At 33.8% G+C, this 18,732-nt stretch overlaps 1 protein-coding gene across 3 annotated transcripts in view; it reads left to right on the top strand.

Annotated features, from left to right (window-relative positions):
- Positions 1-18,732, top strand: part of LOC145671139 (uncharacterized) — a 66,979-nt gene that overhangs the window by 25,762 nt on the left and 22,485 nt on the right. For all 3 annotated transcript variants that reach the window (XM_081739955.1, XM_081739954.1, XM_081739952.1), the window contains exons 5-7: positions 2,308-2,481; positions 4,495-4,638; positions 7,927-8,154. In XM_081739955.1, the coding sequence (XP_081596081.1) occupies positions 2,308-2,481; positions 4,495-4,638; positions 7,927-8,154 (546 nt within the window). The remainder of the gene's footprint in view (positions 1-2,307; positions 2,482-4,494; positions 4,639-7,926; positions 8,155-18,732) is intronic.

The following is an 18,732-nucleotide window of genomic DNA, read 5'->3' as shown; positions in this document are numbered from 1 at the left end:
GCGAGAAGGCTTTTTAGGTAATTCATTAAAATTCATTAAGTGCTCCAAGAGTATATTCCATCTGGGCAGTAATCCCTCTACTCAAATCGGAAGTGAAATAAATATACTAGAACTTTTGGTTCCCAAACCACTTCAGAAAAGTTTCATGATCCTCTTTAAGATTTTTTTATTATTAGGATCACGTAGTGGAACTTGTAATATCGTAATATTAGTAGGTACATACACTCATGTCCAAAATTATTGTCGCACGTTTTATAAATATGTTGTTGTAAGAATATAATTTGATAACGAATTTGCCCGGTATTTCTTATAATGTTAGTATGTGTATAATTGGCAAGGACATATATGTGGCAAATTTCATGTCAATAGAGCAGTAAATAAGAACAATAAAACGAAAATAAAAACTTTATTGTCCATTTAGCAACATTTTGTTTTACTCATTGTAATTTTCGTATTTATAATCCTTTTCGTATGAAATTTACCACAAATATGTATTTCCCGATTATACACATAGTATCAAGTATTAAAAGTACCGTTTTTGCACGTTCAATGTTAAAGCGGGAACTAGTTTATTTCTACCACTTTCTATTTCAATACAGTATTAAGGACGGAGATGAAAGGTACTCTTGGGATGCTAAATCGACTGCCGGAAACTGTTTCTTGCTATCTATTACCCTTTTTGGTTTACAAGATCAACGTTAAAAGCAAAAATTGTTGATTTCTACCACTCCTGGTTTCTGATCCATAACCTCCTGGCTTAAGATCCTCTACTAACGAACTCTTTCGAGATAATTACTCTAGCTCTCAATTGCAAAAAACAGAAGTCAAATTCAGTTTCGTTCAAGAGTTTCGTGCGGAGTAACGGACGGGATGGATCAACGTACTAACTGTATAATATTATTATAAATCTTACTGTTTAATCCCAATAATTAGATAAATATTTCAGCGTTTTTGATTGTGATCTAGAAAGAAAGAAAAGGGTTTGGAAGAAAATAGAGGTGGATATTACAATTATTATTATACTAAGATGTTTATATCTCGGGATCCCGTGAAGTTGAAGACATGAAACGTGGTATTTGAACTGAAATTGGTATGCTTCCAGATATAAAGTGCAAGGCCATAGTCCGAACAAACACGATGGCCTGGGAGCAAAATCCCAGGTATTTGAACTGAAATTCAGTATACTTGCAGGTATGTGAGATGCGAGGCCGTAAGCCGAGCAAACACTAATGATTGCAGGTTTGAGATGCAAAGCGTTAGACCGAACAAATTTTCGGGCCTGAGGGCAAAGCCTCCAGCGAGACGAAGGCTTGTATTGAATGAACTCTGATGAAGACACTAAGGAGGCTCACAAGGAGGGAAGGCGAAAGTGTTAGGAATAAGCAGCTCCATTTGTGTGTGTGTGTGTGGGGGGGGGGTCGGAATACGGTATGGAAAAAGAAATTACACTGTTTACCTTTGATAATAATTATTTCTAATTCGTATCAACGTAGTGATCGAATAAAACATTTATATAAAATTGTATTAATCAAAATTCCTTAATTTTTTATTAGTATTCATAAAGGAATATATATATATATATTAGTTTCTTTTTTTAAATAATTAAAGGCTATCAAGATTATTTTATAATAATACATCTATATAAGCTATTAGAATTTGTGTACCCTATTAAATGGTATATTCTACAGTGGGCTCAGTTTAAAACTTGCATTGCAATACATTCAATTTAAAATATTTCGGAATAGTTTATCATTTGTTTCATTTTTGTGCCATTCTTGTAGAGGAGAAGGAGAGGATACAGAGAGTGGAGCAGAGGAAAGCTGTATCTCGGGGTCAGTTTTTAATGAATGAACTGTAATCTACGTCGGTTTAAAATTCTGAACTATAGTTTGTGATACGCAGTATACTTGATATTTTTCTGTCCTTTTAAAACTAATTTCAAACTAAGAGGACAAGGGCAAATCCGGAGGACCACTTGTGTCCGCAGATCATACTTTGAGAAAATCTTACCTACAGGAAACTGAAAGATAACTTTTGTGAAATTACCTACACATGGAACTGGTTCGTACAGATTTTTCTTTTAACTTAAAAGAACTTTCTTTTAGCTTCTTTTAACTTAGTTCCTTTTTCTCCTTAGTTAGAAATCTGAGAGTAAATTTCGTGTAGGTTTCAATACTGAAACACAAGAGTGGTAAGTTGAATAATTCTGCAGTTATACAATGAAGCTTTATAGCTGTAATCTTGACTTCGTTTCTTAAGAACTAATAGTGAAAAAGTGTAAACTGTTGACTATACATTTACTTTCAGGTATCAACGTTATATTCCTGTAACAAATGCAGTTTCACTACCATTAGACTAGGAAACCTACGACGCCATGTAGTTGAACATAGCTCAACTACCTATAGCTGTGATATCTGCCATTATCGAACAGATGATGAAAAATTCCTCATGAGACATAAACGCGTGAAACACAATGACAGGGTAAGTGTATCATCTGATGAAAATAAATAAAAAGCGTAAAGTGCGGTATTGTTCGTTAATCAAGAACAAAATACAAAAACTTGTAATTCACCTATTAAAACTCGAAAGTTTAACGCGCACTAGATAAAGGTTACTACTATGTGAAACGCACTAGTAAACCCATTTCGAACCGATAGTAAATTTTGTCCAGGGCATTGTATGACTAAATTAGAATTGATCTTAGACAAATTTGAGAAAATAAGTTTAGAAATGGCTTCATTAGATTTCCATTGATCAAAGAAAACACTCTTATCCTTATTTGTTATATGGAGAAAGCAACCAGGATTAGCTATTGACATATTTTCAGGTTGAAGATACAGTTGAATTTTCAGGTTTCAAAATAGTAATTTCATAACACGTTATGTAGCTGTTAAAACAAATAAATAAATAAAACATTTTAAAATTGCTATTGTTGTAGTTGAGTAAAAGAGAAGTATAAATGATGAAAAAGCCTGTAAAATTCGAGAACCAAAATACATTAAATTACCTGCTTGTTAACATGATATGGTCGTAACGTTAGAAAGATTAGACCCTTATCTAGTATTTTGTTGTTCCACCTTTGGGCGTCTCAATTTATTTGGCTCGTAGTAAGATTACTGTAATGAGTCCTTAATATCATTTCGGGAGAATAATGTACCACACAGATAGAATATCACTCTGCAAATCACACAGATTAACGGGTATAGGAATAGATCCATAATGTTTCGAATTACTAAAAACTCAGGCAAAAATTGATGGAGTTTAAATTATAATCGCCAAATTGTTCTCCAAATATAGTATGTTAATCAAGCAACAGGTCATTTTGTATTTTGGAGGTTAGTGCGAAAGGGTTTTTAACAAACCGTATTACTCTGTAAAGTAGCATAACGTGGCGTATATGGCGTATATATATATAATTCAAATTCGTGTATATCTCGAGACCACAGTTTCACTAAATTGGTTGGAGAATATCCAAAATTTAGATGACAAACAACTTTCGTGAAATCTGTGAGATACTCTTAAGGTTAACAAGGTTAATTCGACACCGGAAAAATTAACATAACTTACATTTTATGTGAAATTGAACTTAATTGTCTTACTAGAGCAAATAAAGCTGTATTGTAGTATACTACAAAAGAATAGCATTAACTGTCTCATGTTAGGATATTACTGAATGTAGTCAAGGAAATATCAGGAAATACTACAAAAGAAATAAGACAGATCGAACGTTTTTATCTGTGATAATATCAAATGCATTTCGCACTATTAGGTTGAGAGACTGGATATTCGGTTGGGTACTGGCAGTGAAACATTGTACAATAACCTAAAATTTGTGATGATTTCTTATCTTGACCGGCCCTTCAAAATACATAGGTTCGTAAAAATCTGAGATGGTAGGGTTGTGAAATGTATGGGGTATGTTGATTGGGTATGAAATGACCCAATTGAGTTACTAGAGATTGATAGAAAAGGACTTAATGGTAAAATCAATAATGTACTGCCTACATGTTCTTCATAGCTACTTTCATATTTTCTGTTAGGTTTCATCATGAAATAGAACTTACGTAATAACATGTTCACCAGAATAGAATTAATAATATTCTTTCTATGATGTTATCTATTGCTGTCGATGCGAATTCAGCATTCATTTGGAGAATCGAGTAGTTACTTATGAAATAACGCTAGCTCAAGTTAGTTTGTGAATGAGAAAGTTAAAAAAAAAAAGTAAGCCTGAACGTCTGCCGTTAGTGCAAATATATGAATCTGTGTTTTAAAAGATGGTACTTATATGATTACTTACTTACATCCATTTCGTCCAGAATTGACTACTTACATCTGCTCGAAATTTGCTAACTAATGTAACAAAAGCACAAAAGTCAGTTTTGATTCTCTGTGCGTCGTTTTCTGTATTTTAATGTTTTTGTACCATGTATCTTCCATTTAATAAATTTATTAGTATTATTTTATTTGTCAGACTGTTTTACTCTGTTTTAGGATATGGGAGAAAGAACTGTGGAAGTGTATAACTGTTCAGAGTGTGATTACTCTTCCACAAAGTTATCGTTTCTTCAGCGACATTTGAAGGTGCATAATAATACCAATGTACATGGATCGTCGCAGGCGTTTGAATGTCAGGATGTAAGTAGATTTTTGAGGGAAAATTAACACTAATATTGTAACGGATCATCCATGACATGCTCTATTCGTTTTGTTTCTATTTCATTTCTTGTTCTTTTCCCTTAAGTTTTGTTATTACTGATATTTAGCCATTCCAAAGATTGATTATGTTATCTTTTTTTTTCTATTTAATTTCTTTTCTTGATCATCTCAAAGATTATTTATATATGGATTGCTTATTGTGTTTAATTCTGTTTTGAAATTCGGTGTATATGTAAATGTAAACATATTGTTGGGTTATAAGTAGGGCAACCAACTTTATGCTTTATTTTTCCTTACATTATGCTTTATTATGCTTTTTCCTAAATGATACCTTAATGTGATGTTGCCTTGAATATTTATTTTTACCTATTTAAGAGTGGTGGCCAAACTATTGCCTCTGCTTCATCCTTACTTTGTACAGTTTTCCTTAACCGGTGTTTCGAAGAGGAAACATTTAGCTCACAGTCAGCTTCTCACATTTAATGAATTCAGAACAAAGAGTACAAAGTAGATTACCGCCTTCTACTTTGAAATTGTCAGTTGAAAATTCTCTTACTCTCACATATTTTTGATTTTGGCATCTTGAAATAAGCATAACCAGTCTTGCCTGCCTTTTAACAAAGTGAGGAAATTTAAAAAATCCTTCAGAGCGGAAGGTGAGGAGAGAGGAGTTCGAAGTTTCCATGGTTACGCGTAAAGGCAATTAGCATTTAATTTCCATTGTTTGCGGCATTGATGACAATCTTCGTTGATTATTTTTCCTTTGGCACAAAATATATTAACATACTTTTCTTTGTTGTATACGTATACAGGGTTCTGGATTTAAAAGCATTAAGCATTATACTTTGTTTTAAATCGTAAATTATGCTTTATTATACTTATAAGAATACCAAATTTGGATATGTAAAATGGTCAAAATCACAGATATGGTACCAACCATAGGTGGAAAATTCTATTATGCTTTTTATGCCTTATGGTTGCTCTAGTTATAAGTTATTTATTTGGTATTAATTTTACGAACCAATATGGCTAATGTTTTTAAATTTCTCTAACTCTTCAATTAGCATATACTCCCTGTTTTTTCCGTAAATATTTGCTTAAAAAATAGATACGATATAATATAATTCAGTTTCTTCTATATAAAAATGATAAAAATCATACAGTAATATAATTTGTAAATATAATTATGTTTGTCAGGTACCAAATTAACTTCAGTAATGCTATTTTAATTTGTGTTTTCGAAAAAGTAATAAGCGTATAAAACCACGAGATGCTAAATTGCTAAATGTCCCCTATGTTTTCTTGAATGCCTATACTTTATATCCTACACGTATCTCAAAGTTCTATTGCAGGGAATTTTAATGTACGAAGTCCGTACCAAAAGCACGTGCCGTTAACATATAACTTCGGTCATGTTCAATACTTAGGTGAGACCATTTTGTCACTTTTGAACATAATTTCCATCCATCTCCACGCATCGTTACAGTCTATGTATCCACCTTCCAAAGGTATCTGTGAAGTCATTTTGGGATGTATATTTGAGGCACTGGTATATTACACTTCCGAGGGAACTTCTGGGTGAAAAATATCTGCTCTGCAAGAAATTCTTGATCTTGAGAAACAGCCAGATGTCGCTGGAAGCAAGATTGCGGAATAGAATGGGCGTGGAAGAGATTCGATGTGTTTGTGCTGCAAAACATCGATGACGATGCACTCTGTATGGCTGTGCATTATCCCAGTGCAGAAGAAATCCTGAACTTGCGAGCTGTTACCGATTTTCTTGGAATGTAGAAAGCAATCTCTTCTCTAGAAGTTGCATCCAATACTGTACAGCCAAGTGATCGTACGTCCTTTTGATATATTGTCAGGAGAATTACTCCCCTTTTATCCCAAAATGTAGCATAGAGAACTTCTTCGTGAGGGAACTGTGTGAAATGTTTGGGTCGGGATGAAGAATAATGTTTCCACTATTTTGACTACGGTTTGTTTCGGGACTGACTAAACTCTTCATCCGTGGTGATCACGGAGTCAAACAATTGTCCATTGGCAGCACATTTCCTGTCAGCAGGTCACGAATATTGGGCAACATGAAGTACTTGAAGTGTGAATCATGAGTAACAGCTTAAAAATATTTTGAAATACGGAACCACACCTACCCCCTTTAAAATAATAATTATTATTAGAAAACCACTTAAGTTTTAAAAGTTACTACACAGAAAAGTATATTTGTTCGGGGATGTACGAAACTATTTATCAATGTACAGTAAATTATCTAAGAATGGCAGATATATATATATACAATGTATAAGTAAGGGATATTTTAGGTAACAATCGAAAAATAAAATATAGCAATTACAGGATAAAGAAAATATTAGAAAACCATATCATTAAAGAAATACAATTTTTGCGCAATGTTAACTCATAAATTGAAAGAACTGTGTTCGAAGTGTACCATGTCCTCTAAAGAAACCCACACTGAATTTGGATCAAAGCATCCTAAAGAAAAATCACAATATCACAATCAAATACACACGCAAGTTTGCTCCTGAGTTGATATTTAAGAGTAGTCATTCTTACTTAAGAGAGAAAGAGAGAGAGAAAAAACTAGTCATTAATTATGAAGTAGATCATAGGAAGAAAAGCACATATTAACAAATTATTCATCAGAAAATCAAGAATAAGAAGCAAGCATAGTCCGCAGGAGGCACCGGATGGGACAGTATTAAAATAATGGTGGTTCGGATTTCACCTTAAACTGTTGGTGCATATCTCGTATGCCTTTGATGTTGAAAAGGGACGCTGCTCTGCAGCAAACAACAAGAATAAGTAGATGCGAGAAAAAGGCTTCTACAAAAGTTTTCCGATCATATAAATAGGTGTATTGAATTACTTATCCTCAGAAGTTCTTTTAATAAGAAGTAATTCTGTTTCATATTTTATTCTCCCTTTTGTAAACAAGCATTGACTTATTTAGATGCTCCTAAGAAGAAGATAAAAGACCTAGGTACGTCGATTATTTTCCAAGTTATTAATTTTTAAGCATGTTTGACAGAAGAATCTCAATAATAAAATATATGTAAGAATAGTAACATGTGAACACAAGTGGGAATCTTTACTGCCGGAAGAAGAAAACTGACTAGTTTTTGAAATATTGTAGATATTTATTCACTATATCTGTCAACGAGGTAAGTATGAAAAATTTACGTATTAGATGTTAGTTTTAATTAAGTTATTAAGAAAGTAAAACTCATTATGTGTGCTTTTCAGTGTCATTACAAAACGGGAAGAAAAGAGCATTTTCTGCGGCATGTCAACAATGTTCACAACAATAAAAGACCGTATCTTTGTGATTTCTGTGGGAAGGCATTCAAACGCTATGACGCGTTGAAACAACATAGAATCATCCATGCAGATGTGGATCCAGCTGCGGTGGTTTTCTATTGTAAAATGTGTGGTAAAGGATGTAGATCACAGGCGCATTTAAATGAGCATTTGGTAAGTAATAACTGTATTTTGTCTTCAGTGGATCTATGCAAACTTACTTGATATATAGTTTTGTTTTAGAATATTTCGAAATCAAATAAAGGCCATGATAAATAACACTCCATAATATATTGACATATTTGAAAATGTTAAATATATTTAGAAACTCGAGAGCGAATCAATAAATAATGCACAACAGTTTCTTTACATGCTATATTGATCTGAGAGGTAAAAATTGAATGAAAAGCACTTTAAAGTTCGAGTGTAGTCGCCAGTTATTCGATTAGATGTACCTGTAGCGAGGGTAGCGTGAACTACTGAGTAAAGATCATGTTGTGTTACAGTCGTCTACTCGTGAAAAAGCGAGAGATGTAGTGCTTTCTTGTGGTCAAAAGGGCAAAATCCGAGGGACCAGGTAATGTAAATTCTTTGAAGAGGGCCGTGTAAACTTCGCGAATTTTTCACCTACTGGGCGTCTAGCAGCAGTTTCAAGCGAACAGAATGTCACAGCCATTGATGAGACAATTCGTAGTGAGTGGTAAATCCATCTTCGAATATTGTCGAATATGTTCAATATTTCGTACAGTATATTGTATAATGCGATGCATGGCAAACTGAAATTTTTTAAAGTGAATGCTTGGTAGGTGGTAACGAACCTCACGGACGTCCGTAAGGGGCAACGAATGATGGCATGTATGTGGACCACCTTGTACGGTACGCTGAAGAAGGACATACTTTTCTGGAAGGTATCGTTACAGGTGAACAGTCCAGCAAGCAACCCTGGAATGAAAAATACCCATTCTCCAGCAAAAGAGAAATTCAAATTGACTCAATCTTGAGACTAAGTGTTAGTGACTGTATCTGAGATATGCAAATGGTTCTACTAGCGGATTTTGTAACACGCAGGGCCGTTGTAAATGTTACATCGTATGAAACAACATTGCCCAAATTGTGTCATGTACCTCGTGACAAACATCCTGGCATTAATGCTGAAAATGTCAAACTTCACTACTATATACACATATTTTGCTAATTCTGTTTTGAGAAACTCGAGAAGTTTGGATGGGAGATGCTCGAGCGCGCGCCGTTCAGCCCTGATCTGATACCTCCAGTCTATCATCTTGGCGCGATGAAAAACTTCTTTAGCGGCAAACATTTCAGTTCTGATTATGAATTCAAATCGGTTGTCCGCATGTAACAGACCGATTAATGGTTGTTACATTCTATTTGAATTGGCTCCCGGATTGTAATGTTTACCCGTGTTGAAATGTTTACCGGTTGCTTATGCAGCGTTAAAGTTGGTTCGTGTATTTTAAAACTGCACCCGAGTGCCTCCAAAGATTCGTTTTAATGGTAATTTATTTTGTTGTCAATGAAATAAATGGCACAAAAGAGTTATTAGTTTTATATGCGATACGCAAAACACACGTAAACACACCAATAGTTTATCACAAAATTTCGAATTATTTTCTTTCTACAATGTTTTCGCGGTACTGTAATAATTCCATTTAGGTTAGAATATATTGAAAATTTGATTTATATTTTACTCTACTTCCATTTGCCTTAATTTACTTTACCTCATAATAATATCAATCCGAAACTTCGATCATAAGACAATTCTACTGATCAGGTCATTTTCCGCTGTTGCTCTTTGTCATTCTTTTGTCAAGAGCATAGCGATCATTTCGATTGCGGCCACAAGAGGGCGTTCGAATCACTATTAGAGAAAACGAAATGCTAAAAGATAATAATGGCGGATTGAAACGCAGTTAAAATTCTTAGTTACTAGGGCGACTGGTAAATAATGAGCAGGAAGAAGTAAGTGCTTATTTTTAAAATTAATAAATATAGTTTCCAGTAAGTTAGAAATTAGAAATATATATAAATCTTCGTGATCTTTAAGGTTAGATTCCTGTATCGATATATAATTATGGTAAAACTGTGTTAATTACAGTTGAACATATAATATTTAAAACCGCGTTTATTAAGGTCTGGTAAAGCGAAGGTGATGACGCAGTAAAACGCCGTTCTTACAATAAGAAGGATGATGGCTTAAGTCGGTTCCTCAAAAACAGAAATTTTGTGATCAAAAGTGTAGAAATTTTGGACGTTAACCTATTACAAATTATTTATTGGAAAACCTAACTTAGTTTGGGAGAAATAGAAACACTGAGGAACCGACCGAAGTGAAAATTCTATAAAACGATTTTGGGTAAAGCCATCAAGTGTTACTTCCGCCATTACGAGTGATAGCGTAATGTGTAGGAAGTAAGTAGTTGGAGATCATCTCGTCAAATACAGGGACCAAGTCCCATATTCAATAGGACTTGGAACCAATATCCGAGGAGATAACCTGCAACGTGTAGCTAAATAGGTTTGCTAACCTATTCCGTCCTGTGAAGCCAAGGATCCAGGTGACAAGGACTAAGAGGACTGTCTTATAGGAACTCCATCAATTTGGTAATCTTTATCCAATTTATCTTATTTCCTTCTTGTTCCGAGCATAAACAGACTCACTAATTCACCAAATGGAGTGCTTTGACATAAATATGTGTAATTAAAGTAAAAGGCGTTACGCGTTTAGACAGCTCATCTCGTTACACTCAACAGAATGATACCATAAAAGTATGTGATCAACATTGAAAATTGTTGGTGAACTTTACTTTAAGCGCACCGCTTGATATTAATATTTTCTATGTGAGAATTGATACGGTTTTCCTTTATTGTTAGATTAAGTAATATCTCCGCCCTGAAATGTTATTTTAATGTGTACCTTATTAAATAATGTGTTTAGGTTAGGTAGAATTCAGATTTAACGTGTCCGATAATATACATCTATCTTGACTGTTAGGTTAGGAAATCAGATTGTGTGCTTGCTGCCAGATAATGTACTTTTGTGGGGTCTTGTGATGTGTTTCGGGAAAATTATATTTCAATTGCTTGTTTAGGTTAGTTAGGTTAGTTAGATTGAACTCGTGTGCTGATGATTAAACAATGTGCTATTATCCTGCCTCGTGATATATATTTCGGGGAAAATTATATTTCAATTGCTTGTTTAGGTTAGTTAGGTTAATTAGATTGAACTTGTGTGCTGATGATTGAATAATGTGCTATTATCGTGCCTTGTGATATATTTCGACTAAAATTATATTTCAATTGCTTGTTTAGGTTAGTTAGATTGAACTTGTGTGCTGACTGTTAAATAATGTGCTATTAATTTTGTATTGCGATATTGCGGGAAAAACATGTTTTTGATCGTTTGCTTAGGTTATGTAAATTGAACTTATGTGCTCACCGTGAATAATGTCCTATTATTTTGTTTCGCGATATATGTTTTTTTTTTTTTCCTCTCATGTATTTCAAATTGCGTAGGTTAGGGTTTTATGTAAGTTAAGGAATTATATTTTGAAATGATTTCGTCCATCGTTGTTTCATGATACGAAGGTGCATACTTGATCTATGCAGATTTCCGATATATTTAAAATTCTGTTCGAATATGCTTCCGTGCAAGACTCTGTCTTGGGCATATATTCAGTTTAATGGTGCCAGTCACACGTTACGGGATTTCTTACATATTTGCCTCATCGAAAGTTAACGTGGTTAACTGATGTCCAACGTTACTGACAAGTAAATACGTATTTAGATTCATTCAATTTGTCGATCTTAAACACAATTCTGAATTATGTTATGTGTCCATGGCTCTTGAAAATTAATGACATGATATTGTGAACTTAAGAGTGATAATAAGGTTGATAATGACGTTCAACTTCAAATATTACGTAAACCCTGGCGTAGAGAAGTAGAAGTAGAGTATTTTTTTCTTCATTTGTAAATATATCATTTCATTAATAGTAGAAGTTTTTTTTTGTAGATGTATTATGTACGATTGATACATGCTACTTACTTGTGCTAGAGTGCAATAATAATGTAGTAGCAGTCGTGTAGGCTTATGTTGTCGCCTAATTCAAATGATATGTACAGGGTTATAAATTGCGAACGTCTATTTAGTAATAATTTCAATAATGATAATGTCATTTCGTTGAGTGAATACTTAGAGCATATGGACTGTTACATTTTTTTTTTTAGTGATCACGAACTGAATATATATATATATATTGTATAGATATGGAAATATGAAAAATCGATACAAGGTTGAAGTTAAGCCAATGTAATAACATAATATCGTAATTGTTTGAATGCACTGCGATGTAGGCAAATATTTAACAGACTTTATTCTGTTGCTCTTGTTAATTACAATGTAACTGTTGACTGATTGGCACAAATAAACAATCACGACCAAATCTCAATTTTATAATTTCGAATACCGCTCATAGAGTCAAGCATATGTAAGATTTATTTTTTTTTCTTTCTTTCATTTAATGTAAGTTAATAACGTCGAGTCGTCTTTCATTTTGATTAGCCACTTAACAAGAATTTGGGATCTTTTGATAAAATTTGTTGCGCATGCTTGAATTGAATGTTTTTTTTTAGCTAACATAACCAAAGAAAACGGTTTGGTATAAATTATTTTATTTTGATTTTTATGACCGTAAAACGGGATGTTTCAAATTGGCGACCTCAGCTTTAGGATTTTTGTTTATTTGATAATTTGTGTTAATATGTGAAGCTGATGTGTTATAAATTGGTGACTTCAGCTTCAGGATATTTGTTTACTTGATAGAGTATTCTGTTTTGTGTGCTAACCGAGATGAAAGTTAAATAATGAGTGGAGATAACGATGATGAGTTGCTAAACGCGTGACCCAATTAATATGATGTAAATATATGATGCTAAGCGATTCTGTTAGTGACGATCAGGAATTTCAAGTTTGTGTTTATTGTAAGGAAAACCTAGATCGAAGTAATGCGAAAACGATGGCATGTGCGAATTGTAGCAAAGAAGTTCACTTTGACTGTTTGAAACTATCACAGCCCGGAGTTGAACAAAGTATTAAAGTAGATTCATGCTGGGTTTGTGTTCCATGCCAACAACGCATAGTCAGTACTATGGATGAGTTATTCAGTGAAGTAATTTCTGAGGTGAAAGCTCTTAAGCATGAATATTCATACGAGATGAAAGTGCTGAAAAATGAATTATCGTCTAATATGTTAGTTTTTCGAACAGAAATGTCACCAGTATCAACGGTTAAGAATGATGAAGTAACGGAACTCGCTACTACTAAACTAGGAACCAGAGCTATGGGGTTATGTGAAACTGATAGGGTTGAAGGCACAGATTTACAATTAGCACATAATAATTGTTATGATGTTTTAGATAAGATAAATAATTATTCACAAAATGATATGGCTGCATTAGAAGCGCCTGAATTTAGTTCTCATTTGAATATTATTAATGATGATGTAACTAATGAGAATGAGGATTATGATGAAGTAGATGTAGACGTAGATTTAGATTTAGATTTAGTATTTAGTAGTAGGTATAGGATATGTGCCAATAAATATTTGTTGTGTGAGCCCCAGATAATGCATGATAAGGCTAATAATAGCTCTTTCGGGTATGCCTATTGTGAAAGAAAGAAGTATGATAGGATAGCGAATGGTAGTCGAGCGAAAAATATAAAGCTTCATATACTAAGTAGTGACAATGTTGATACTTCTTTTGATATTGATGACGAAAGGATGAATAGATTTCGAAAAGGGAGAAAAGATGTAAGAAACCATAATGGGATACCTAGCACAGATGCTAATGTAAACAGATCAAAGCTGTTTAGGTGGTTAATAGGGAATTGCTCTAGCCAGGGGCGGAGACATACGTTAATCGGAAAACACTGTTGCAAGTGGCTAGAAGCACTTTGTAGGATCAGACAGGCTAGAATATCACCGCCTGTATTAGCTCCTCCTACCACTGAATTTATAATCCTGACTTTTGTTTTCTTTCTTTTGTTGTGTTTCTAGTAGTTTAATCTGTGTTCATGATGTTTTGTGAATAAGGTAGGAGTAAAGGATTATATAGATATTTAATAACAAAATGGGAATGTAGAATCTTGATCTAGAAACTTCTCTTTTAGTGGTTTATTGAACCCAAGAACTGAAATTGTGTAAAAGAACGGCAAGTTGAGTAAAATTCGTTTAGTCAGTGGGAATGATAATTTCAGCTTAAAAAAAAAATAAAAAAAAAAAAAATGGTTAAACTCGCGGAAAAGGATATTTTCTTTTTGAAAAGGGATTATTAGGACTAACTTTGAATACTCAGGATTTGTTTACGTATCAGTATACTATGCAGTATCAGAAATGTATAATCTAACAGTATAACCTACCTGTTAGTTAATTCTGTTTGGATCCAATGATGATTCCTGTGCTTTTCCTTTAAACGTACTAATAGGTACTACGATCACATCTTCGTTATATCGCCGTATTCTTTTGTTGCAGAGAAGCTGGTTAGTAACAATAATGATAATAACAACAAAGTTTCCCATTTTGTTAGCTATTTTGGTCGTAATGCGGGAAAGCAGATTAAGCAGTTGGTATTAAATGAAAGCGATAATTGCTTGACTGAACTTCTCTCCTCGAAATAATATTTGAATGTAAAATGAATTCGTTTCGAGATGAAGTGAGTTGTACTGTCTTCCTTAAAAGTTTATTGACGTATTTTGGTCTGAAGGAAGAAGGAGGAAGTACAGCGAATCGAAATATAAGTAAAATGTATCTTGAACACAGGAGTCGAGCTGAACTTTCTAAATTATAATATTTGGAAAACCTTTTCAAAAATTCTTTTCGTTCGGTCAAGATCGACCTGTGCCCAGTATATATTTAAAATGTGGTTTCGGGAAAATGATAGTCTTCCTCTAGTATACCAGTATTTATAGTTAGAAATGAAAACTGAATTAAATAAGATGAGTAGTGAAATTTCGTCCTTGAAAGAATCTTTTGTGTCAGTAAAAGGGGAATTAAAAACCGAAATATCTAAGTTAAGAATGGAAATTGATGAGACAAAAACTAGTTTAGGACAAACCGTAAAAAAATGTACGCGATAGTTGTATGATGGAAGTAAATAATGTAAAACAGGATATGACTAGTCTTAGGTTAGATTTAGATAAAGTAACTGTAGATGTTAGTGAATTTAATGAAAATGTGAATTGTAAATTAGAAGCTACTACTAAAGAAGTGTCAGTGTTGACAACCCAATTCGGGAATATAACTTCCAAATTTGAATCTGAATTGAAAGGTGTCAAAGAGCGACAAATTGATGACTATAGGAAATTCCGGGATGTAAACGAACATACCGTGAATATGATAAAGATGTTAGAACGTGACATGGTGGACGCATATCGTCAAAATCGGGAACGATGTGAGCGGAACACCGATACTTTGAAAAAAATACTCGAGTCGGGTGATATAAATGTAAATAATGAAAACTTTCCTCTTGAAGAGAATTTGATGGCTAGTAACCGAGGTCATCAAGATGATAGGGAACCTTCAGTTCCAAAATTAGATGAAAGTCGATTTAAAGAAATTATAAATATGACTGAGATGTCCTCCTCGTCAGATGTGGAAGAAATTAGGAATAAACCCCCGCACAAACATAAGAAAATGAGACAAAGAAAGAAAGAATCGCGTTGTGAAACATGCACTGAGCGGTGTCCTCCGTTAGATCTTGTTATTAATAATCATGAAACCGAGGGTATACCTAAATTAGATTGTGAATATAGAAAAGATGACAACAGTCCTTCGTATAAAAGAAGTGCAGGAACCTATCTGAAGGAATTGCATCATTTCCCAAAATTTGATGGGCAGTTAACCCAGGGAATGGCGAAAATCTTCCTAGATGATCTTTTACACACGATGAACATGTATGTTCTCACGGATAGGGATAGGATGTATATAGTGGGACGAGTTTTAGAGAAATCTGCAAAGATCTGGTATCATAGTGTTGCTTCGCAGATAAAATCTTTCCCTGACTTTTTGCGGCTTTTCAAACTGCAATACATATCGGAGCGATTAGAGAGGGCACAGAAGCGCCACCTCTACTCGCTACGATATGACAAATCGAAACATTCTTCCTTGCTAGGGTTCGTGCGGCATATTGTCGAAAGATATAATTCAATAGTAACTTCATCTTCAGATCAGGAATTGAAGGATCTGATTTTAGATTGCCTTCCTAAGGAAGAAGCGAAAATTTTGAAGTTAGGTTCAGTCAGCACAGTGCAAGACCTGATGCTAGAAAAACCCATTTTCAATCGGATGCGTTTAAGAAGATCACACATAAGTATATGCCTGTATTCACGGGGCCTTTTGTTGCGATTCGAGTGCATCACAACTCAGTTTCTTTAAAAGATTTGGAGGGGAGAGAAGTGCCAACTCAAAATCTATCGAATGTAAAATTGTTCAATTGCTCTCCAGAAAAGAGAGAAGAGTTGTTAAAAGACTTTAAGTAGTCATAAATAAAAAAAAAAAATAAAATAAAAAAAAAAGAAAAAAAAAATATAATGTTAATGTTTTAAGTAGTTAAAAAAAAAAATTTTTTTTTTTTTCTAAAGCCGCCGGGAAAAATGTAACAGACCGATTAATGGTTGTTACATTCTATTTGAATTGGCTCCCGGATTGTAATGTTTACCCGTGTTGAAATGTTTACCGGTTGCTTATGCAGCGTTAAAGTTGGTTCGTGTATTTTAAAACTGCACCCGAGTGCCTCCAAAGATTCGTTTTAATGGTAATTTATTTTGTTGTCAATGAAATAAATGGCACAAAAGAGTTATTAGTTTTATATGCGATACGCAAAACACACGTAAACACACCAATAGTTTATCACAAAATTTCGAATTATTTTCTTTCTACAATGTTTTCGCGGTACTGTAATAATTCCATTTAGGTTAGAATATATTGAAAATTTGATTTATATTTTACTCTACTTCCATTTGCCTTAATTTACTTTACCTCATAATAATATCAATCCGAAACTTCGATCATAAGACAATTCTACTGATCAGGTCATTTTCCGCTGTTGCTCTTTGTCATTCTTTTGTCAAGAGCATAGCGATCATTTCGATTGCGGCCACAAGAGGGCGTTCGAATCACTATTAGAGAAAACGAAATGCTAAAAGATAATAATGGCGGATTGAAACGCAGTTAAAATTCTTAGTTACTAGGGCGACTGGTAAATAATGAGCAGGAAGAAGTAAGTGCTTATTTTTAAAATTAATAAATATAGTTTCCAGTAAGTTAGAAATTAGAAATATATATAAATCTTCGTGATCTTTAAGGTTAGATTCCTGTATCGATATATAATTATGGTAAAACTGTGTTAATTACAGTTGAACATATAATATTTAAAACCGCGTTTATTAAGGTCTGGTAAAGCGAAGGTGATGACGCAGTAAAACGCCGTTCTTACAATAAGAAGGATGATGGCTTAAGTCGGTTCCTCAAAAACAGAAATTTTGTGATCAAAAGTGTAGAAATTTTGGACGTTAACCTATTACAAATTATTTATTGGAAAACCTAACTTAGTTTGGGAGAAATAGAAACACTGAGGAACCGACCGAAGTGAAAATTCTATAAAACGATTTTGGGTAAAGCCATCAAGTGTTACTTCCGCCATTACGAGTGATAGCGTAATGTGTAGGAAGTAAGTAGTTGGAGATCATCTCGTCAAATACAGGGACCAAGTCCCATATTCAATAGGACTTGGAACCAATATCCGAGGAGATAACCTGCAACGTGTAGCTAAATAGGTTTGCTAACCTATTCCGTCCTGTGAAGCCAAGGATCCAGGTGACAAGGACTAAGAGGACTGTCTTATAGGAACTCCATCAATTTGGTAATCTTTATCCAATTTATCTTATTTCCTTCTTGTTCCGAGCATAAACAGACTCACTAATTCACCAAATGGAGTGCTTTGACATAAATATGTGTAATTAAAGTAAAAGGCGTTACGCGTTTAGACAGCTCATCTCGTTACACTCAACAGAATGATACCATAAAAGTATGTGATCAACATTGAAAATTGTTGGTGAACTTTACTTTAAGCGCACCGCTTGATATTAATATTTTCTATGTGAGAATTGATACGGTTTTCCTTTATTGTTAGATTAAGTAATATCTCCGCCCTGAAATGTTATTTTAATGTGTACCTTATTAAATAATGTGTTTAGGTTAGGTAGAATTCAGATTTAACGTGTCCGATAATATACATCTATCTTGACTGTTAGGTTAGGAAATCAGATTGTGTGCTTGCTGCCAGATAATGTACTTTTGTGGGGTCTTGTGATGTGTTTCGGGAAAATTATATTTCAATTGCTTGTTTAGGTTAGTTAGGTTAGTTAGATTGAACTCGTGTGCTGATGATTAAACAATGTGCTATTATCCTGCCTCGTGATATATATTTCGGGGAAAATTATATTTCAATTGCTTGTTTAGGTTAGTTAGGTTAATTAGATTGAACTTGTGTGCTGATGATTGAATAATGTGCTATTATCGTGCCTTGTGATATATTTCGACTAAAATTATATTTCAATTGCTTGTTTAGGTTAGTTAGATTGAACTTGTGTGCTGACTGTTAAATAATGTGCTATTAATTTTGTATTGCGATATTGCGGGAAAAACATGTTTTTGATCGTTTGCTTAGGTTATG

The sequence above is a fragment of the Thermobia domestica genome, chromosome 15 (genome assembly GCF_964235325.1).
Source record: "Thermobia domestica chromosome 15, izTheDome1.hap1.1, whole genome shotgun sequence".
Taxonomy (NCBI): Eukaryota; Metazoa; Arthropoda; class Insecta; order Zygentoma; family Lepismatidae; genus Thermobia; species Thermobia domestica.
Note: the sequence above shows the minus strand (reverse complement) of the source record. Positions and strands in the feature narration are given on the sequence as shown.